The 23,231-nt window shown below is 42.7% G+C and overlaps 1 protein-coding gene across 11 annotated transcripts in view; it reads right to left on the bottom strand.

Moving 5' to 3' along the window:
- Nucleotides 1-23,231, bottom strand: part of SULF2 (sulfatase 2) — a 238,962-nt gene that overhangs the window by 49,389 nt on the left and 166,342 nt on the right. For all 11 annotated transcript variants that reach the window (XM_043495701.1, XM_043495703.1, XM_043495702.1 and 8 more), the window contains 3 exons: nucleotides 10,274-10,425; nucleotides 5,606-5,775; nucleotides 816-966 (listed from right to left, as the gene is read on the bottom strand). In XM_043495701.1, coding sequence (XP_043351636.1) covers nucleotides 816-966; nucleotides 5,606-5,775; nucleotides 10,274-10,425 — 473 coding nt within the window. The remainder of the gene's footprint in view (nucleotides 1-815; nucleotides 967-5,605; nucleotides 5,776-10,273; nucleotides 10,426-23,231) is intronic.

Raw genomic sequence — 23,231 nt, 5'->3', positions numbered from 1 at the left:
TCAGTCTTGGAAGTAAAAACTGTTCCACTTTGGATAAACAATTTAAAAAGTCATTGAAGGTGGGGGGCTAGATTCTGGGTGTCTCCCACCTCCCAAATGAGTGCTCTAACCATAAGGCTGCAGAGTCAGTCTCAGGCTTGCCTTCTTTCTCTCTGGCCCAGTGACTTGTTCATGATTTATTCACAATGGAACAATTCAACATGAGTGATTGAAGAAGCCCCACATCTGAGGTTTGCTGCCAGCTGAGAGGGGTCTTTCTGAATCTCAGTGGGCCCCGATTCTGGGTTTAGGCACCTAAAGTGGCAGCTGGGCACCTAAGTCCTTTTGAGATATTCCAGTTACTCAGGCTCCCCCATGATGTAACCCCATTAATTTCACTGGAGCTTTTCGAACAAAGAGGCAGTAATGCAGAAGTGCACTATGCCCGCAGTTCGGATTATTAGTTTCCAACTAGTACATGGTGAGAGTTGACGCTTTTTAGTTCAAATCAAATTCATGCTTTACAATTTTTTTCCCCATGTTTCATTTTTCTTTCTTTAACTGGACAGCAGTAGGTATCTGGAAACATTCTGCTAACTTTTGGACTTTACATTATGTTCCTTTTTTTACTTGGAACAACAATGCCACAAACCCAGAGAATCTGGGAGAGCTGTCAGTTCAGAGGTAGTGGTAAAAAGAAGCCATGTTTAGCTTGGAGGTGCTTAGCTTATATGCAGGGTAGGAATATACTATTTTTTTTTAAATGTGCAAACATTTTAGAGTTTAACTCAAGAAACAAGTACCTGATAGGCTTGAAAATGGACCACCAATCTTACCGTCTCCATGGAGTCATCCACAGACATGAGTGTCTGTAGGCGCTTTCTCTGTAGCATGTTCGTGAACTCCATGTGAATAGGTTTCATAGGACCCGTATACCTCATTATCCAGTGCTTGTCTGGGTTGGGAGCGTAGTTATAACTGGGAGTGCTAAGGAGCAATAAGGGAAACAGAGACCACCACATTGTTATGAAAAAATAATAAACTAGTGCATGCCAATAAACTTTATTTGACCACCACTGCAAGACTAACTTTCTGTGGTGTGTAGGAAATATTACATTTGTGACCTCATTTATGTTTTATATCAAAGGTGGGAGCATGGAAATAACTCTGTTGGAAGTAAAACCTATTTAAAAGAGTAAATATACATTGTTTTTAACAGGTTTCAGAGTAGCAGCCGTGTTAGTTTAACAGTATCCTTCAGACTAGTAGGGATACATTTCAATGCCAGCAGTTTAACCTTAGAAGTCTAACACCACAATTGGGAAGCATTATTTGAACCAAGAACATATGCACTTGAGTTTCACTGATGTAACTGCTCCACTTTCATTTTGCTCATACTAACACAGGCTATTACAGCGTGATCAGGCTCTTAATAACAACTGTCCAGCTTGCTGAAAAGATTCCACTAGATTATTTAACAACTGTGTTGAATTCAGCATGACTGCCATGTTAATATTGCAGCACTCATACCCAGGGGAGCACAGGTACCCTACCTGGTGGTATTAAATTGCATGTGAGCTCATGGCAAGCAGAAGTGGATACAAAGCTGCATTTTAAAGACCTGCCCAAAAAAAAAAAAAAAAAAAAAAAAAAAAAAGCAGAGGTGGGAGGAAATAGGAGTTGGGTACTTTCTAGCCTTAACTCTTCTGAGAGCATTAGAAACCTTCACATTACACTCTGGTGAGTGCACATTATGGAAAGAGAATTTAGGACCCTGACAAAGAAGTCAAGAGCTGGATTTGATGACCTTATGAGAGCATCAGTGCCTCTTTAATTCCTAATGATCTTGTAGTTCCATTAAAGTATCAGTGTTAACAATGAGCAGGCACATCATTGATGGTCCTTTATTTCATTTTGTTTGGGAGTTATGGAGCTTGCTTTTTTGTTCATAACTACATTGCTCCACACTAACTGGAGCTAAAGCCCACAATGGACTTGCTTTTCTAGGTTATAATATGGTTGGTACTCTTTACATATGTCTTTCTCTTACATTTTCAAGAGAAGCTATTGTTTTATTTATCTATCTTATCACCATTTAAGACCAAGGGTCCTTTTTTATTGTTTTTAGCATTAGCTGGTACATTATGCATGGTTTGTACCAAGCCAGTTTCACAAAGAGATTTTTTTTCACCCAAATGAAAGATTTCTTCAGATTTCTCCTTCTGTTCAAAGTATTAGATCAGTGCTAATGTTTAACACAATGTCACAAGTTTTCTGTAAAACCCAAGATGGTGGCCTTGTGACAGCAAGGAGCTGCAGACTTTGCTCAAGTTACTTTCTGAATCCCAATATTCAATCTCTAGCTAATTATACTTACGTCTTGACAAAAGCCACTGCTAGTCTTGTGCACACAACACAGCAGCAGGGTAACTTAAATCAGGATAAATAATAGCAACATAAATTGAAAGCTTTCCTCTTTGAAATGTACCCGGCGTATCTTTGAATGTCATTGGTGCTAAATGCTCTTAAAAGTTTAATTCACGTTTGAAATAAACATGAAAATAATAATTGGATTTCCACAATTTTTTTGATGGAAAGTTTTATGTGGGAGCCTATTTGAAAAATGCACTTAGACAGGGAAGCGAGCTTCTCTGTTTGGGGAGGAGAGGTGCTCTGTTTATTCTCTGTGCAATGCTAATAGTCTCTTGAATTTCAGAATGTTTTTGTGGCTGAAATGATGACATTGCTCCTATAAATATGTTGACAGTTATGGAAACTGTTGCTATGTAATGCCTAGAATGGCAAACTCCTTTTCAGCTTGCTTTGTGATCTCCTGGCTGATTTGAAATCTCCTGCTGTTTAATCCACCTGAAGCCCATGCTTTTCTTTTGATTACTACAAATGTAACCCTCTTACACTTAACAGATTTATTTCTCTCATAGCCAAATACATAAGATATAACATCCTTGGAAGCTGGACAAAATAACCCCTTCACATTCCATTCAAAAGGAGGGAGGTCAGGGATAGGGGGAAAGCTATCTTGATTGCTCTACAAATCCTGATTGTATTTGACCTTGGAAAACAGTCATGATAAAACATGTACTCTTTACGGAAATAACATTAGAGGCCAATATGAAATTGCCCAGCTGTTCCATCCTGTTTAACTATCAGTCTAGGAGCAGAAAAGGGAAACTATTAATGTAGTTCAGTGATTTGCTGGGAGGATGGGGCAAGGGCGAAATTATGGGACAGATTTTCAATCTGCAACTGCACACTAAGAGCCAGATCCTCAGCTGCTCTAGTGCTTCAGCTGACACAGCTGCAGGAGGAAGCTGGGGGCATATGTCGCTCCTGATTCTGGGACTAGACAAGGACCAAGTCCAATCCCCAGTGCAACTTAAAGCAGCTTCGAGTCTGGTTCAAGCTGCACAGTAGTGTTCCACCCATATCTCACCTTTTCGCTGACCGTGCCCCAGGGATGGCACAAGAACAGCTTTGATGGCATTACAATACCCAGGGATTGCGAACTCCCAGGTAGCTTGGGAAGTCAGAGGGAGGGAATGTGAAACAAGATGCCTAATTTGCACGTGCAGTTACCTGATTTGCATGTGCAGCTGTGGGGACTGTGCACTCCAATTAGACAAGCAATTGTACGTAACTTTAATTTGGAAATCAGGCCATACATGCTCAATACAATACACAGATAAATATCTAAAAATTTAATAAATGTAAATGCATTAATAGCAGATTAGCTCTATAGAGATACTGATGCATTTCGGAAAGCAACACTTTTCTTGGTGTTCCTTTTTATTAATAGCTTAAGTTTCATATTGTGTTATAAAAAGTGTTTAAAATAACCAAAGACAGGTTCTCTGCATAAATACACATAATGCAGGCTACTTAATATGCACATCTGAAAGAAGAAAAAAATGCTTAATTTATTGGGATAATGTAATCTTTTATGAACTAATAAATTACTTGCAAAGTACTATTGTCTATAAATTAACAGATTATTATTAATAATAGTAATAATGAAATTCACTGCTGATATAAAATCCTGCAGCAATTTCCATAAAAAAGATCTTCCAGTCAGGAAAATAAACTAGACTGGGGTGGGGGGGGGGGAAGTAAACAATGTGAAAGAGAAAAAAAAAAAACATACAGAGATGCATTTCATCCACTTCCTTCCCCAGATCCCTTTACCCCTTTCTCTTTTGCATCATCATAATTAAATTGCTGTCGAGGATTGCGTGGAAAATGATTACATCTTTGAGATAAGAGTGTCTTCCATAAACATTCCTAATAAGGTTGAGGTCAACTCTGTGTACGAGCAATAGCAGACATTATTCATTTTGAGCTTATGTAATTTTCATTTCAAAGGAAAAAAACATTGAACATGGGATTGCAAACAACTTAAAGGTGAAACGCTGCATTGCTTCAGGTCCAAGAGAGAGATTCTCTTTAGTGGCACAGTGCAGCAGAACAAAATATACAACTCTTAGCTCTCTAATAACCAGAATCTAAAACAAAGAAAACCCTCTCACAGAGTCTGTTCCAAAACCCAACCCTGCAAGGAGGTAGGTGTCCTCAACTGCTGTTTGATGATCACCTTACACAGTCAATCCTTGCCTCCTCCACAAAGATGAAATTAACTACTCTGCCCCTGAAAGCTAAGTGGGCCAAACTAGTTTTAATCTAAAATCACTGTGTTATCTGACTACATAGGAAGAAAACTGAATTTTGATTACAGCACAAGGCTAGAGATCAAGAGACCTAAATTATTTGTCAGCTTTGCTGAAAACTTCCTGTGCGACTTTGGCAAGTCATATGGGGAAACGGAGATGCTGACAGTATGAATGTTAAATGGGGATAATAATAAACATTACTTATTATTTGTATTATGATAACACCCACAAAATGCTAGGCATTGCACATGTACACAGAGAAGTAAAGTCTGAAGCCCTGAAGAGCTTACCATTTAAGGGACATGTTCTGATTCATCTTAAAACACACTGCATAGCACCATACCTCCCAAGTAGTCTCACTGAAGTCAAATTTACACCCACTTGGGGTATGTCTACACAGCCACAGCAGCGAGCCTCCCAGCCTGGGTCAACTGACTTGAGCTTGCGGGGTTGATGATAGTGCTCTGAAGCCCACCCCCTTCCCTAAGTTTCAGAACCTAAGCTCCAGCCCCAGCTGCAACTCCAAAGCATGGTTTACAGAGCTATTTTTAGACTGCTAGTGCAAGCCCAGCAAACCTGAGTCTCTCGACCCAGGATGGGATGCTCGCTGTCACAGGCTGTGTAGATACACACGGCCAGAGCAGTGTAAAAGGACTTTATAGAATCAGGGCCATAGAATTTGACACAAAGCTCAATGACATCAATGTGAATCTTTCCACTGACTTCAAGGAGCTTTGGTTCAGGCCCACTGATATGATCTCTACTTTGAAGGTGCTTACAGTATTCTGAATATGCATATAAAAATTCCCAACTCTTCTGTTCTTACTAACTGTGATAAACACATGCCAAGAGTCTAAGGATTCCAAAGTATGTTTTTCCAGCAGATGTATCCAGTTCTTTTTTCTTGTGCCTGGAAATACAGGGATTTTATTTTTCCTTACATGTGTTGTGAAGCGTTGGGAAAAAGTTGTGAATACTGAGGAGCTGAATCTTCAGGACCATGAGGAGCAGCGTGGCTGAGAACCATCAATACTGGCCTATGGGGATACATCTTCTTTGAGATTCTGAAGAAGCTGATACTGTCATTGGTGATCAGGTCAGTCAGATAATCCTGGAAGAGGAGGAAAAAGTTGAATAAAATATTCCAACAGCCAATTAGAGTCCTAAATAGTCTTGGGTATCACCAGAGACCGGGGAAACCAGATTATTTAGCCTGGAAAGGAAGAGTAATGAGAGATTAAGTTTAGGTTGTTAAAATTATGAACAATAAATTAAAAAAAAAACAGATCATTCCCTCCTCTCTATCCAAGGATATGGAAAAAACAACAGGCCCCTCCAAGAAATTAAGGGCAGCTAAATTTAGAAAAACTAGGAAAGCTTCTTCACACACGTGTCTAACCAAATTGGGGAACTCACTAGTTCAGAGGGTCAGTCAAATAGCATAGCTGGATTTTTTAAAGGTAACGTATAATTACAGGATTGTTTGTGTTCTGAGGTTGAGCTTTTCAAAGCATGCAAGAAGATTTAGGCACATTGTCCACTGAAAGAATGCTTTGGAAATCTCAACTGATTTGGGGGTGGGGGAGAGGGTTTGCCTTCCTCTGAAGCATCGGGTAGTTACTAAGGCTAGCAGCCAGATACTGGACTATTGGATCAATAGTCTGACTCAGCATGGCAGAAAGCGGTACTCAGATACCATAATGATGGCTGCAACATAAGAATGTAAAGGTAGGTAGGTAAGTAGACGTCTCCAACAAAAAACAAATCTGAAAACTCAGTAGAGTCCCCTGGGAAAACAAACTGAACATCCTTGGTGATCCTATAGAGTATCAAGTACATGTTGTGATACTGGAAGCATGTGGATTGAAGCCAGTGTCTTTGTGACACTCACTGCATATCAAGAAAACTCTATACACCAACATAAGTTTCAGACATCAGCATGGTATTATTTATTTATTGTAAAACAACACAAGCACAAGAGAGACTGGCTTTTCATCTCCAAAATAAAACCACATGCAGTGTCTTACTTTTGTCAAGTCACCAAGTATGAGCGTGGTTCACATCACAAAGGATGGAATACCTCACATCACAGAGGATGGAATACCTCCCTGGTTTTCCCTTCAAGCACAGCTTTCTTTCATCAGCCCAGTCCCTTGCTTCCCAGTGCACCTCCCTTTTATAGAGTAAAGGAAATGCAAAGGCATCAGACTGACAGTCCTGGAGACGGAACTACTCTGTTTTGCTATATAACAAATCAAGTACAGTACAGTCAGTACCTTCTCAATCTTCTTCACCCCTGCCATGGAGATGCAAGAGAAAGTCAGCTTTCATTACTCAAAAGAGGCCTCTCTCACTTGATCTCTTTGTTCAAACTTAGCACAACTGCTTGCTGCCTCTCCCAGAACCAGGCTGACCAGTCTCAAATACATACCTTTGCATATCAGTCCTGACTTGAAGCATTCCTGCTATTACAATCCTTGGTTTACCCTATCCAAGTCTGCCATCTGTTCTGAATTATGTGGTGTATTTGTGAGATGAGTAACTATCTACAGAGGACAAAGCAGACACCACCAAATCAATTATGAAAGCCTATGTAGATAAGCATAACTCCACCAAAAACAACAGAGGCCTATCTGCTGAGGACCTGACCACTATATCTGAAAAACTCTTCTTAAATGTCCATTAAGGAACTGAAAGTCAACATTCTAAAAGGGAACCCTGGAGTAATAATATACTCACATTTAACTAAAAACATATATGTATTTCCTAAGCCTGCTGTAAGACATAATGAAGACAGAAAGACCTTTTGTTCTTGGGTCTGGCCTATGAGGAGAATATGGATTTCTGTTCCACTCTAAAGGGCAAGGGCACTTGACAGGTCAAAATTGCCCTCAAAATTAAAATTTTGTAAAAGTAAGTATTTGCAGAACCTAAGACCAAATGGAAATATTGCCATAAATTTATTTTTTATTTAAGCCTCCAGTTAAGAGAAATTTCAAAAATTAAATGCAACGTTTTAAAAAACCTAAATATGGGAAATTATGCTAACGCATACAAAGTTAAATAGATAAGAAACTGATAGAAGAAGTGTAACTGACTAGTACGTTTTCTGGCTAATATTTAGATTGTAAAAAGTGAATAATGATTTTGTTTGCATCAGTTTGTAGGATGCCAAGCTTGAAATATTTTTAATGGGCCTGATTTTCAGAGAGCGTGTACCCATTACCAATGTTCCCTCTAATTTTTGACAGGCCATGTGCACAAAAAATTTATTCTGCGCAAACTGTTGTGCTTCTGTGTAAATTTTTGTGTGTGCGGTGTTTTGCCATGTGCGCGGGGTTTAGGATCTGTGTGCGTGCGCACGCACAGCTTAGAGGGAACAGTGCCCAATACTCACTTTTGAAAATCGTGGTCTTAATTGTCCAAAATAAGAGTTAACAAAAAGTAAACTCACATAATATTAAAAATGGCATTTTTCTTTAATGGTACTTTTTAATAAAGATATCTATGTTTTAAAAATATAATTCTTAACATGACAGTTATCCTTTAATATGAACTTTGTATTAAATTAGGATCTCAAATATTTAATTTGTACAACTAAGAGGTCAATAGCTCAAGGAAGCACCAATGGGCTTTGCTAACTTATGTGCCAGAGATGTTAGAAACAAAAAGGTATTTGTTTTATGATGTGGAAGGGTCATTAAAACACACTCTCTGAAGTCATGTTACTTCAACTTGTCTCTTAGTGGACAATTTAGTTATTAAAAAAAAAAACATAAAAGGCAGGAAGGAAACATACAGTAGCATGTTTCCAATACTGATCGATCCACCACTATCTTACAAATGATTACGATGTTACAGTGAGAATTAACTATAGTTATACTTAACTATAATTATAACCTTTTACTTCTAAATCCAGAACTACATGATGTCACTTTGCAGCTATTTGCTTTTCCCCCCTTCCTTCAAACAATGCCCTGTTTCACTCTTGAACTGTTTCCTTCAGGTTCCAGTTTTTCTAACCAAAGGAGTTTACCAATAAATTATTTACAGCCATAAATCAGAGATTCTGCAACCCACTTCAGGAAATCACACAAGCTGGCTGCTTTGACAAATGCATGTATTTTGCTCAAGTAAACATTCTCCTTGTTAGTAGGCATTATACAGCGTGAGATGAGAAAGGGAAGTGGTGGGGCCTGTGCTTGGGAGATGGGTGCCGAACATTTTAGTGAGCTAAGTCAAGGTAGAGTATCCTCAAGTACTTTAGGAAGAGATATATGTAATAGTTACACATCCACAGTGTTCACATGGCAATGACAGTTTTAACGTGTGATGCACTATGGACTCCCCAGAATTATCATACTGTGACCATGAAACAGGCTTTCACTTAATACATCCATCCATCCATCCATCCATCCATCCATCCAAACAGAGGTGAAAGTAAGCCGGTACGCCCCGGTACAGCGTACCGGTAAGATCCGGTGCACCGTACTGGGGCAGCCCGGCTTCCCCAGGGGGCAATTTAAAGGGCCTGGGGCTCCCAGCAGTGGCTGGAGCCCAGGCCCTTTAAATTGCCTCCACAGCCCCGCTGCTGGAGCCCTGGGGTAGCGGCTGAGGGCTCCGGCAGCTATTTAAAGGGCCTGGGGCTTCCCTGCTTCTACCGCCCAGGCTCTTTAAATAGCCGCTGGAGCCCCACCGCTGCTACTCCAGGGCTCCGGCGGTTATTTAAAGGACCAGGGGGGTAGAAGCAGGGGAGCAGTAGGCCCTTTAAATAGCCCCTAGAGCCCTGAGGTAGCAGGGGCTCCAGGGGCTATAAAAAGGGCTGGGGCTCCAGCTGCCTCTGCCGCCCCGGTCCTTTAAATAGCCTCTGGAGCCCCACCACTTCCCCAGAGCTCTGGCGGCTATTTAAAGGGCCAGGGTGGTAGAAGAGGAGAGCCCCGGGCCCTTTAAATAGCCCCCGGAGCCCCGGGCTGCTGCCGCTACCCCAGTGGGGGGGGCACTTACCTTACAGGGTGGGCTGGGGCTGGCTCTGACCCCCTCAACCCCGCCCCTTCCGCACTAGGCCCCGCCCCTTCCGGGGGCCAGAGCTGGCCCCAGAGCACCGGTAAGTCACTCGACTTACTTTCACCCCTGCATACAAACCAATCCACCCATCCACCCTAAGTAGAAGGAATCAGATACTAATCTCATTTACACTTGTGAAACCCCACTGAAGTGTAGTTTTATTTCTCCAGCTGTACACCAGTGTAACAGGCCAGAGGCCGGCCCCGTGAGTGTTAACTGAAGTGCAGAGCAGTGGAATTTACCAGTCTTGATGCAATTAAATCCATTTCTCAGCTTGTAAGACATATTGAAGCTTTTACAGCCTTAGGATGTGTAACTTATATTCTTGTAGTTGCTAAGAACATTTTAAGTAACATGTCCACCAGAAGTGAAGAGATAATGTATGGTCCAAAGGAGCTGCCTTAGGGGCTGAAGCAGATTTTACTAGCACTGTCTTTCAATTATGAAAAGAATACTTTAATTTAGACTGAATCCATAAAGTGTTTGTATTCTTCTTGCAATCATGTCCAAAAGGAAAAAATTCAAAATAAATCAATAGGACCTACCCTAGAGTAGTCAAATCCATGCTTCTCCTTCACACCATTTCTACAGAGCGTGTAGTTGTAAAAACGAGAGTTTTTAAGTAATCCAACCCATTCTTTCCAGCCAGGAGGCACATAGGAACCATTGTATTCATTAAGGTACTTCCCAAAGAAAGCTGGAGGAGAGAAAGGAGAGCTAGAATAAGTAGGTATAATACAAACACCTCAGAGACCACATTTTACCACACACTTCAGTTTTTGTCTTCATCCAGGTACATTTAACATGGACCGCACATAGTGAGACGTCTTACGAAATTCTGTGTACAGCCTTCCCTGAATTTCAGAGCTCTCTAATGTTATAGTTCATTTGCATTTACACACCACTTGTATAAGAAATAAACCAGACCAAACTAATAACTGAAACTGCATTTAAAGTACCTATAATAGTGGTTGATACATTCAGGGTCAGTGAAACTGAGCACAACATGTCTCAAATAATGCCAATTGCCACTTTACCTCATCCTACCCTGAACAACCCAATTTAGCTGCCCTCTTCATATTGGTTACACACATTTAAGCGATCTCCAGCTAAGTAAGTGCTCAGCAGCATCAGGCTGGTGTGGGAGACAACAACAACAAACGAGGCGGTTCACAAAGTGATGAAGTTTCAACCAAAGGCTTAAAAGAAATGGACCAGCAGCCTGTTTGGCAGAAGAAATGAAGAGTATAAGAGACACTAAAGAAAGCTATGCAGGTGTGAGAGTCTTCCTCCTGGAATAGCTATTTAGACTGACCAGGCTCCTGTAAGCCTCAGATGCACTGACACAAATTACTTAACAGAAAATGGAGGAGAAAAATGCAAAATATTAATATTATACAGCAAAAGCACAAATTCACCAGGATCTTATAATACCCCCAGTGATGCTATCCTGCTACAGTAGTTTTTAAATGTTAAAAGTTAACAGCACACATTTTTCACTAAAAAATTTACATATTATTGTCTAATTACTACACAAATGTAAGGTTGCTGTACTGAAATGCACCAATGCTCTATCCACTCTGATAAGGTCTATGGCAATATTCTGCTGTCAAAAATCTGCAGAGTGGATCTTGACAATGACGACCCACTCACTTTTCATACTCAATTCCCAGGGATCTCAACTGTTAATGCTTTGCTATATGAATAAAGACACCCACAGTGGGCTAAAGCAGAGACTATCACACTCATTCCTCTTTAGATTCTACAGATTTTTAACCCAGAACTGAACAATGAATGTGGCAACCCATGATGATGCTCTTGTCAATTGACATGTATGTGTATACAGAGAGAGCAGAAGATTGCCGTGGTGTGATCTGAGATCAGCATCTTCCCCGAAAGCTGTAGACTGAGATTTTCAAAGGAGCCTAAGGGATTTGGATACACAATTCCCATACATTTTTATTGGGAATTGGATTCCATATTCCTTAGGTAGTTTTGAAAATCTTAGCAATAGTGCCCGATTCTGACCTCCCTTATATTTGTGCAGATCAGGAGAATTTTCACTGAAATTGGTGGGCCAGATTCTCAGCTGGTGCAAATGGGTACAGCTCCAATGAAGTCAATGGAGATATGATTTTTTGCACCATCTAAGGCTTTCTCCCAAAGGGAATTAAGTCAACATGAGAGAGATCCCTTTATCATCCACAAATAGCACAGTTCCTACTTGATAAGACACAGAAGTTAAAGTGCACAATCTAGATATGATAAAAAAAATAATGGGTAAAAGATGTACCTGAGGACAAAAGGGACAGATCATCAGGTGGCGTAAGCTGACATTGCTCCACTGACTTCACCAGCTGAGAATCTGACCTAAAAACTCAGTGGAACTAGCACAATGGGGAACACGGGACTAGCAATAAAGATGGAAATATTTCAAAGCAGTGAATAAATGGACAACTTCCCAGGGACATTTAGTGAATAAGATCCGACCTGAAGAGCTACAGCAGAATTTCAAAATGTAGTTGGAAAAAGTTTATCCATCATCCTCTTCAACAGAAAATGAAGGTGGTCAACTAATGTGTCTCCCTAGCCATGACTAATGGAGTCAAAATCTGAGATCTTTTAAAACAGATGGAAGTGCTGAAAGAATTATGGTCCAATATGCAGAAGACAGTATGTGGAGATAGAAGATCCATTGAAGAGACATGAATGAATAAATATAGTAAATATTTTGAAAGTCATCCAAGGAGCTTAAACAACTTTTCAAAGGTGGGTTAACATTGTTTTTGCTATTTTATAGATGAATAACTGAGCCACAGGGGGGTTAATTGATTTGTAAGTTTGTATGAGGTGTCGTAGCCATGTTGATCCCAGAATATTCGAGGAAAGGTGGGTGACCCCTTCCTGAAAGGAATCTTTTCTGAATCCCCTCTTGTTGCCTTCAAACAACCCCCCAGCCTCTCCAAGCTCATCATCAGAAGCTTCCCACAGACCAAGACACACCAACTCAATGCAGTACCAGACACAGCACAAAACCTGCAGTCATATCTCCACTACTACAGTGATCAACTACCACCACAACATATTTTTCAAGATCCATGGGTCCTACACATGCCTATCACAACACGCGGTGTACCTCATCCAGTGCACTAAATGCCTCAATAGCAACTATGTGAGTAAAACCAGACAATCACTGCGCTCTCGAATGAACTCACATAGGAAAATGATAAAAGACAAAAAAAAAAAAATAAAAAAAAAAAAAATCACATCACCTGTGGGTGAACACTTTTCACAAAAAGAAAAGGAGTACTTGTGGCACCTTAGAGACTAACAAATTTATTAGAGCATAAGCTTTCGTGAGCTACAGCTCACTTCATCGGATGCATCCAATGAAGTGAGCTGTAGCTCACGAAAGCTTATGCTCTAATACATTTGTTAGTCTCTAAGGTGCCACAAGTACTCCTTTTCTTTTTGCGAATACAGACTAACATGGCTGCTACTATGAAACTTTTCACAAAGCGATCACACTATATCTGACTTATAAGTTGTCATCCTCAAAGGAAACCAGCACAACACTTTCAAAAGACAAGCCTGGGAGCTTAAATCCATAACTTTGCTAGACACTAAAAGTCATGGACTGACTAGTGACTCTGGATTCATGCCTTATTACAACCACCCCACCATGCCCCTCTGCTTTTCCTCCCCACTTCCTCTTCTCTCCGAGGGGTGTTAATGGGCCACTTCACCTTGAATGGGCCCTTGAAATGTGTGTTAGTTATTTATGCTAAACAATCTGTTCCATTTTGTATTTAGCTGTGACATGAGTGAGGCCTGGTCTACACCACAGATCTGTATAGGTATATATACACATCATTCAGGGGTGTGAAAAACCCACACCCCTGAGCAACACAGTTATACCAACCTAACCCGCTGTGTAAACAGAGCTCCATCAATGGGATAGCTTCTCCTGTAGACACACCTACTGTCTCCAAGGGAGGTGGATTAACTACACCAACGGGAGAAGCTCTCCTATTGGCATAAATGTGTCGTCCCTAAAGTGCTACAATGGCGCAGCTGCACTGCTGTAGTTCTGTAGGTGAATACAAGCCCTATGTTTCCCAGACCTGCAGAAGAGCTGTGTATAAACTCAAAAGCTCGTCTCCCTCACCAACAGAAGTTGGTCCAGTAAAAGATGTTATCTCACCCACCTTCTCTCTTGTAAGTCTGTGACTGAGTCAGCAGCATTGTGAAGAATTCCAGTTCCCCTGTTCTAATCAACAGATGACACTTCCCACTTTTGAGACCACAGTCACCAAAATCAGACAAACTAAGATGACAGCAACTAGCAAAGCAAAATCCATTTTACTGTAAATGGATAAAAATCGTCACATCCTCTTAGAGCAGGAATGGGAAAACTTTTTGACCCAAGGGCCACACTGGGGTTGCAAAACTGTATGGAGGGCTGGGTAGGGAAGGCTGTGCCTCCCCAAACAGCCTGGACCCTGCCCCTTATCTGACCCCTCCCACTTCCCACACTGACTGCCCCCCCTCAGAACTTCTGACCCATCCAACCTGCCCTGCTCCTTGTCCCCTGACCGCCCCCTCCCAGTACCTCACTCCCCAAACTGCCCCCCCCAGGACTCCACCCCTCTCCAATCCCCCATTCCATGTCCCCTGACTGCCCCTCTCAACCCTATCCACTCCCCCGCCCCGACAGCCCCCCCAGGACTCCCACACTTATCCAACCCCCCCCGTTCCCCATCCCCTGACTGTCCCCTGGGACCTCCTGCCCCGGCCCCCTCACCATGCTGCCCAGAGCAGCATGTCTGGCAGCCGCGCAACCCAGCCGGAGCCAGACATGTTGCCGTGCTGCCCAGCAGCAGCGCACAGCCCCGCTGCCCAGAGTGCTGCCCGCACGGCAGCGTGACTGCGGGGGAGGGAGGAGCCGGGGGCTAGCCTCCCTGGCCGGGAGCTTAGGGGCCAGGCAAGATGTTCCTGCGGGCCTTAGTTTAGCCCACCTCTGTTTAGAAGGATTGTACAGCACAAATACTTTCTCAAATAACTTTGCTTTCTGAGCAACATCCAATATTTAGAAAGTGAAAGGCAAACCACAATGATATGTGGGTAATTAAACAGAGCAGGAGATTTTGTTTTGTTTTGGCCCAGTATCAGGGGATAATGGATTGAGATATTGACTGTTGTCTACCTTGGCAGGTATGTACAAGGCAGTCTAAAGGCTTTTGTGCCTCACTCATATATTATATCCAAACAGAGTTAAATTTGGCACTGCTCCTCACCCCATTCATGGAAGCCCAGTTTCCAGTTTACCAGTCAGTTCCTCAAGCCTTTGGCTGAGCCAGCTAAAGAACACAGGAAAGCAGCACTCTGCAAAGAATTACTTCATTGTCATTCAGCAGAGGCATTAAAGGAAAGTCGGAGGGAAGTTCCTTCCAGCACCTTTTGCATATCCACCACTGTATGTTCAGGACGGCTTTATAATCTTTCATGGATGTCAAAGTAATTTTCTCTACTGTTTCTAACCTTCCATTTCACATCTCTCTTTCTCCCTTCTTTCCTCTCAAGAACCTTAAAAAGCTCATTATTTAAACTCTTCTGAACGTTGCTCCTTTGTGCTACAGAATATGGGGCTACAGTAAAGCTCTTTTTCTGCTGGGGAAGATTTTGCTTTCATAGTGTAAAGCTTCTGTCTAACACAATTTTCTTTTTCTGCTTCAGTCTAGCCCATCAAAATAGACAGCTGCTCAGTGGAAAATGCAAGCCTTCAGTGCATCCAGCTCCAGACTGCTCCAGGATTTCATTAGTAAACATTTTCAGGGACCACAGCTATATATGCACAGCTGTGTTCCAACATCTAGTCTATGAAGTAACTGTAAAAATATATCCAGATGGTTTTAAAATGCTTTTTATACATGTAATAATAATAAAGTGGGTTTAAAAAAATGACAACACAATATAGTCTCTCCCATGAATAGGTGAAGCAGGGTCCACGGCAGATAGGATGAAACTAAATGACAAGTCCTGTATACAAGGTAACTTCTCCTGCCAGATTTTATGACCCTACCAAGTTCTCGGCTCCCCAAAGTTTCCACCACTCCCAACCACCTGGAAGAGCTTTTAGTGCATGTTGGAGTTGCAGCAAGAGTTTGAAGAAACATTTTGCTGAAGGATAAAAAACAAGAACAGAGCACATAATAATTTGCTGCTTGTTGTGAATGGATACAAAGATTTCTTTTGATAACAATTAATTTATAAATATATTGGGTCCCCAAATTCATGGTTTAAAAAGTTAATCTGGCCTGACAACAAGCAGTCTACAGAGCAAAACCAAAAGAACAGACTTCTCAGTTTGAAAATGATCTAAAAGAGTGCATTTACGACCATGGCAAACTCTCAAGTCAATGCTCCTCCCTACCCATTCTTACAAGGCTTTTTTATGATCATTTTTAGATTTTAAGGATAAATTTCCAAAAAATGAAATGTTACAACAGAAAGGATATTCAAATCTCTTTCCATGGCTCTAAATTCAAGTGGAAATTAAGAGGCTGTTCCTAGCTGAATCATTAGAATGATGGGGGAAATTATTCATCTCATTTCATCCCACCTGGGCTGTCATGCCAAGGCCCAACACTGGGAGCTAAGGATAGAGGGACTTAGCCCTGGTCTACACTACAAGTTTAGGTCCAATTTAGTAGCGTTAGATCGATTTATCCCTGCACCTGTCTACACGATGAAGCCATTTTTGTCGACTTAAAGGGCTCTTAAAATCGATTTCTGTACTCCTCCCCAATGAGGGGATTAGCACTGAAATTGACATCGCCAGGTCGAGTTTGGGGAAGCGTGGATGCAATTCAATGGTATTGGCCTCCGGGAGCTATCCCAGAATGCTCCATTGTGACTGCTCTGGACAGCACTTTCAACTCAGATGCACTAGCCAGGTACAGAGGAAAAGTCCTGGGAACTTTTAACTTTCATTTCCTGTTTGGCCAGTGTGGCGAGCTCATCAGTACAGGTGACCATGCAGGCCCCAGAATCGCAAAACAGCTCCAGCATGGACCGAATGGGAGGTACTGGATCTGATCGCTATATGGGAAGACGAATTCGTGCTATCTGAACTCCGTTCCAAAAGATGAAAGGCCAATATATTTGCCAAAATCTCGAAGGGCATGATAGACAGAGGCTACAACAGGGATCTGCAGCAATGCTGCGTGAAAATTAAGGAGCTCAGGCAAGCCTACCAAAAAACCAAAGAGGCAAATGGCCGCTCTGGGTCAGAGCCCCACACATGCCGCTTCTATGATGAACTGCATGCAACTCTAGGGAGTGCCCCTACAACTACCTCACCCCTTTCCGTGGACACCTGCAAGCGGGGAGTCTCACACAACAGGCATGAGAATTTTGGGGATGAGGAGGACAACGACGACAAGGATAGTGCACAGCAGACAAGTGGAGAAACCATTCTCCCCGACAGCCAGGAACTGTTTATCACCCTGGAGTCAATACCCTCCCAACACGGGCTCCCGGACCATGAAGCCAGAGAAGGCACCTCTGGTGAGTGTGCCTTTGTAAATATAATACATGGTTTAAAAGCAAGCATGTTTAATGATTAATTTGCCCTGAAGACTTGGGATCCATTCGCAGCCAGTACAGCCCCTCCTTTTAATGACCAACCCAAAAGGTGCTTGGTATGGGAAAGGAGGGTGCTGCTGTTTGAAACCATTCCCACATGTTATAAACATTAAAGAAGCTCAACAACTGTGGCTTACCATGGCTGCCTGCAAGCTGAATTCTGTTGCCTGGCCCTGCGTGTGTGATCTCTCACACCAAACCGGCAGGCACTCAATACAAGAGGCAAAATGCGACCTTGTACCGAAAGCAGATATGCTGTGTAATGTTAACAGCTTGGTTCACCGTGAAAGTCTACCCATTGTTCTCTAAAATGTGTCTCTTTAAATAATACTCTCCCTTTTTTTCCCTCCCACAGCTGCAAATGTTTCAACGCTCCCCCTATCATCTCCGTCCCAGAGGCTAGCACAGATAAGAAGGGGAAAAAAAAAATGCACTTGCGATGAAATGTTCTCTGAGCTCATGCAGTCCTCCCGCACTGAAAGAACTCAGCAGACTGCTTGGAGGCAAACAATGTCAGAGTCCAGGAAAGCAGAAAATGAACGCGGGGATAGGAGGGACAAGCAAGAGGAGAGGTGGCGGCAGCGCGATAAAAGAGAGAGGATGCAATGCTGAAGCTACTGGGGAATCAAACTGATATGCTCTGGCGTCTGGTGGAGCTGCAGGAAAGGTAGCAGGTGCACAGACTGCAGCTGCAGCCCCTGTGCAACTGCCCACTCTCCTCCCCAAGTTCCATAGCCTCCTCACCCAGACGCCCAAGAACGCAGGGTGGGGGTGGGGCGCGCCTCCAGGCACCCAACCACTCCACCCCAGAGCCCAAGCAACAGAAGGCTGGCATTCAATAAGTTTTGAAGTGCAGTGTGGCCGTGTCCTTCCCTCCTCCACCACCCCACCCGGTGCTTCCCTCCTCCCCCACCCCTCCTGGACTACCTTAGCAGTTATCCCCCTATTTGTGTGATGAATTAATAAAAAGTGCATGATTTTGAAACAACAACGACTTTATTGCCTCTGCAAGCAGTGATCGAAGGGGGGAGAGCAGTTGGCTTACAGGAAAGTAGAGTGAACTAAGGGGCGGGTTTTCATCAAGGAGAAACAAACAGAACTGTCACACCGTAGGCTGGCCAGTCATGTAACTTCTGTGATATGCAGCACGTCCTGCTGTGCTCTTCTAATTGCCCTGGTGTCTGGCTGCGCGCCATCAGTGGCCAGGCGACTTGCCTCAAACTCCCACACCGCCATAAATGTCTCCCCCTTACTCTCACAGATATTGTGGAGCACACAGCAAGCAGCAATAACAATGGGAATGTTGGTTTCGCTGAGGTCTAACCGAGTCAGTAAACAGCGCCAGCGTGCTTTTAAATGTCCAAGTGAATATTCTACCACCATTCTGCACTTGCTCAGCCTATAGTTGAACAGCTCCTTACTACTGTCCAGGGTGCCTGTGTATGGCTTCATGAGCCAGAGCATTAAGGGGTAGGTTGAGTCCCCAAGGATAACTATAGGCATTTCAACATCCCCAAGAGTTATTTTCTGGTCTGGGAAGTAAGTCCCTCCTGCAGCTGTTCAGACAGACCAGAGTTCCTGAAGATGCGAGTGTCATGTACCTTTCCTGGCCATCCCACGTTGATGTCGGTGAAATGTCCCTTGTGATCCACCAGTGCTTGCAGCACCATTGAAAAGTACCCCTTGCGATTTATGTACTGGCTTCCTTGGTGGTCTGGTCCCAAGATAGGGATATGCATTCTGTCTAAACGCCCCACCACAGTTAGGGAATCCCCATTGCAGCAAAGCCATCCACTATGACCTGCACATTCCCCAGAGTCACGCCCCTTGATAACAGAACGTCAATGACTGCACTGGCTACTTGGATCACAGCAGCCCCACAGTAGATTTGCCCACTCCAAATTGATTCCCAACTGACCAGTAGCTGTCTGGCGTTGCAAGTTTCCAGAGGAAGATCACCACTCGCTTCTGAACTGTGAGGGCTGCTCTCATCTTGATATTTTTGTGCTTCATGGCAGGGGAAACCAAGTCAAAATTCCATGAAGGTGCCCTTACGCATGCGAAATTTTCGCAGCCACTGAGAATCATCCCAGACCTGCAACATTATGCGGTCCCACCAGTCTGTGCTTATTTCCTGGGCCCAGAATCGGCATTCCAACGCATGAGCCTGCCCCATTGCCACCAGGATGGCCAAACTGCCAGAGCTCCTGCTTTGAGAGAAGTCTGTGTCCATGTCCTCATCACTTTCGTCACCACGCTGCCGTCGCCTCCTCGCCTGCTTTTTCAGGTTCTGGTTCTGCACATACTGCAGGATAATGCGCAAGGTGTTTACAAAGCTCATAACTGCCGCGATGATCTGAGTGGGCTCCATGCTTGCTATGTTATGGCGTCTTCAGGAGAGCAGAGTTGCAGCAGAAGCACTGTTTGACGACGGTTAGCAGTACCCAGGAGGACCAGAACGGATCCCCCAAACTGCAGGAGAGCAGAGTTGCAGCGGAAGCGGTGGATGACGATGGTTAGCAGCCCTACTGCACCGTCTGCTGCCAGCAGCACCCAGGACACAACAGCGGCGATGTCAGTGAGCTGAGCTGAGCGGGCTGCACATTTGCCGTGGTATGGTGTCTGTGCGGAAAAAAGGCACGAAACGAAATTGTCTGCCGTTGCTTTCATGGAGGGAGGGGAGACTGACGACATGTACCCAAAACCACCCGCAACAATGTTTTTGCCCCATCAGGCATTGGGAGCTTAACCCAGAATTCCAATGGGAGGCAGAGACTGCGGGAACAGTGGGATAGCTACCCACAGTGCACCGTTCCGTAAGTCAATGCTAACCACAGTAGTGAGGATGCACTCCGCCGACTTAATGTGCTTAGTGTGGACATATGCAATCGACTGTATAAAATCAATTTCTAAAAATCGACTTCTATATATCGACCTAATTTCGTAGTGTAGATATACCCTGAGTCTAATCTCACTTATTCCAGTTCAGATTGGGAGTAATTCTGCAGACGTCAATGGAGTTTCACGAACGTAAAATTGGTGAGAGACAGAATCAAGGCCACAGTTACTTCTCTTCACTCACTCGCCTTGACAATGGAGTTCAAGTCATATTTAGTGCTATATAATCGTAGTTTCTTTTTTATTTAGATGAGTTTTTGTTAAGTAGGGATCAAGAATCTTTATGCACTTCAGTTTAACAATAAAATCAGAGTGCTTATGTTCCTTTAGAATAGGTAACAGGATGAAATTAAGAAACAAATGCACAGGTGGAATATCATTAATAACTTCCTGACAGTGATATGTTACATTATGGAATAGTTTCTCCCATGAGAAGCAGAGAAAGCTAAATCTCTTATGATATTTAAGCCTACGCTGGGATTATGCACTAGAAAAATATATTATAAGCAGCATTCTTGCCCTGGGTTGGATGACCTAGAAACAGCCTAATAGGGCTCTCTCATCTCTAATTTAATTTACGTGATTCCCAAATTTTAGCATACAGATTTGTATTTCTAAATAGTTTTGTTAACAGAATTGTGCAATGAAGACTGAAGCTCAGAAAAGCAAAGTCAGGCTTCTCCCTATTATGAGGTACAAGAGCTAAGAGTTTATACTATTACTTCTCCTGAAAACTCTTTATATACCCCCTGTGCTACTTATTTATATCCACCTGCTTCCCAGTTAACACCCTGTTAAACCGCATACACCTGCAGTGTCTTTAACTTCAAATCTCCATGCCATAACCATTAACCTTCTATATCCCAAATCGGATATCACGTGTCAAGTACTTTGTAGAACTTTTCATTCGGGTATATTTTTAGTAGCCGTCTTTCCAACCATTTGTTAAGGTTTTTAGCTGCCAGTTTGAAAGTTTTCCATACCAGTTTGTTTATTCCTCTGAGTTGCTCCATTTCTGTTTCTGTTTCTAATTTTTCCAGGTCAAGTGTTTGAGCTCAAATTTGCAACTATTCAGTTTTGAATGGAAAAGCAGCATTTCTGCTCTGATTCCTATTATGCATCTAGCCAAAATTATTTTGTAGCACTTTCTTGCTTTGTAAAAGGCATTCAGATAAAATCATGTGTAAGTGAGAGAGTTTTCAGCAAGGCAGGGTATTTATGTGCACTAATAAGCACAAATTCTCAAGGTCAAGTTCAGCACTCACATCGGACCAAATTCTGCACTCACACTGGTAGTGTACTCTAGGATTAACTCCAACAAAGTGAATGGATTTAAAGTGGTGTAACACTGATAGATCTCAGTTAAGAATGTGGCCATTTACTCCAATGGTAGTAAGTATAAAATCTGTCCCTCAGGGACAGTTTTTCAGAAGAGCTCAGCTCTGTTAGGCACCAAAATAAAAGACCAGATTTTCAAAAGACCTCAGTACATTAGGTAGCGCTACTGTAAATCTGGCCTTTTGAATAGGTGCCTAAATGGAAGCTGAGCTCCTGAGCTCTTCTGAAAATTGTGTTGAACTGACCCGTTGAAAATCTGACCCTTAGCATTTAGCAATAATAGGAATTGTAGCTCTGCTGCAAAAAGTTAAAATATTGGCCATAAGTATTATTAGCTCAGTAATGGTTATAAATCTTATGACCCATAGAAAATATACAATAGGTTCTTGTACACAAAATCCACAAAAAGATGAAAAGGAGAGTTTAGGGCCACATTTTGCACCTCAAACCCCATCCAACTCTATTGATTCTTGGTTATAAGCAATGGCACAATTTGGCTCAGAGGGATTTTTTTTTAAAACCAGGAAATGTTTGCTGGAAATCAGAGATTTAGTGCATCTGCCACATAGTCCTTGAAAATGATGAAATCTTTGAGGAAATTAACAGTCAGCTAGGATTAAAGAAAGAGAAGTATTAGGTGCATTCTTTAAAAAGTCTGTTGCATGCTCTGCATTACAGTATGCTGTCGGCACAAAGCTGCCCTAAAGCTTGTGTACCCCACCCATCACTGCAGAGAAACCTCTACTGGCATAGAGTTCGAGTAGGGGTTGGGGCTGATACCCATCCCCTTCTCCCAGAAGTTGATTTAGAATTTGGGGCTGGAGTGAAAAAGGATATCCTGATGATCAGCTGATTCCTGATTGCTCTAAAAGCCCTAGGGGGCCATCGGCAGCCAGTGCAATTACAGCAGCCTCTAGACTGCTCTAATTTATGACAGAGGACGGGTCTGGTACACACCTAAGGGAACATAAAGGTATGTTTTACAATATCTTTGTGCACCCTCCTGAGTCTGTAATGCACATTCCTCAGCTGCAGCCAAGGCTCAGTCCCAGTGGTTATTTACTGGCTCAGGCTGGCTGATGGGGGCGGTGAGTGGAGCCAACTAAAAGAGAAGAATTTTACCAAAATATTTTGAAGTGGTCAACAAGGAATTAAAACAGAAGAATGCAGATAATAAGCCAACTCCTGTTTGTCTTTCTCAGGTAGGTAATCCCAATGGAAACAATGGGACAGAGTGTGCTCCCATTAAAACCAATGGGACTATTCAAGTAAAGGGAGCAAGATTACATTTGTAAGGCCCAGATTCCTTTTCCTGAAATAAACCAGCATGTGCTGAATGGAGAAACGCCCTATCTGCCATATTCTCAAAATGGTTTGTTTTAAGATTAGATAGGAGATTGCCAAGAATGTCATGACTACATTGTTTCCCTCAGTTGATGCCAGAGGTGGAAAGCAGTAACATTGGAAATGTAATTCTGAACTCAATTTAGCAATGCAATGCCCTGCCACTAGGTCAGTCCACTCAAACCTTTATAGATCTTGATGACCAGCTGTGACTATTCTAGTTTGCTACTTTCCCAGAATTCTTCCCCTCTGCCCCCCTCCCCAAACTCCTAGAAG

This window comes from Dermochelys coriacea, chromosome 13, assembly GCF_009764565.3.
Source record: "Dermochelys coriacea isolate rDerCor1 chromosome 13, rDerCor1.pri.v4, whole genome shotgun sequence".
Classification (NCBI taxonomy): domain Eukaryota; kingdom Metazoa; phylum Chordata; order Testudines; family Dermochelyidae; genus Dermochelys; species Dermochelys coriacea.
This window is presented reverse-complemented; position numbering and strand designations above follow the sequence as displayed.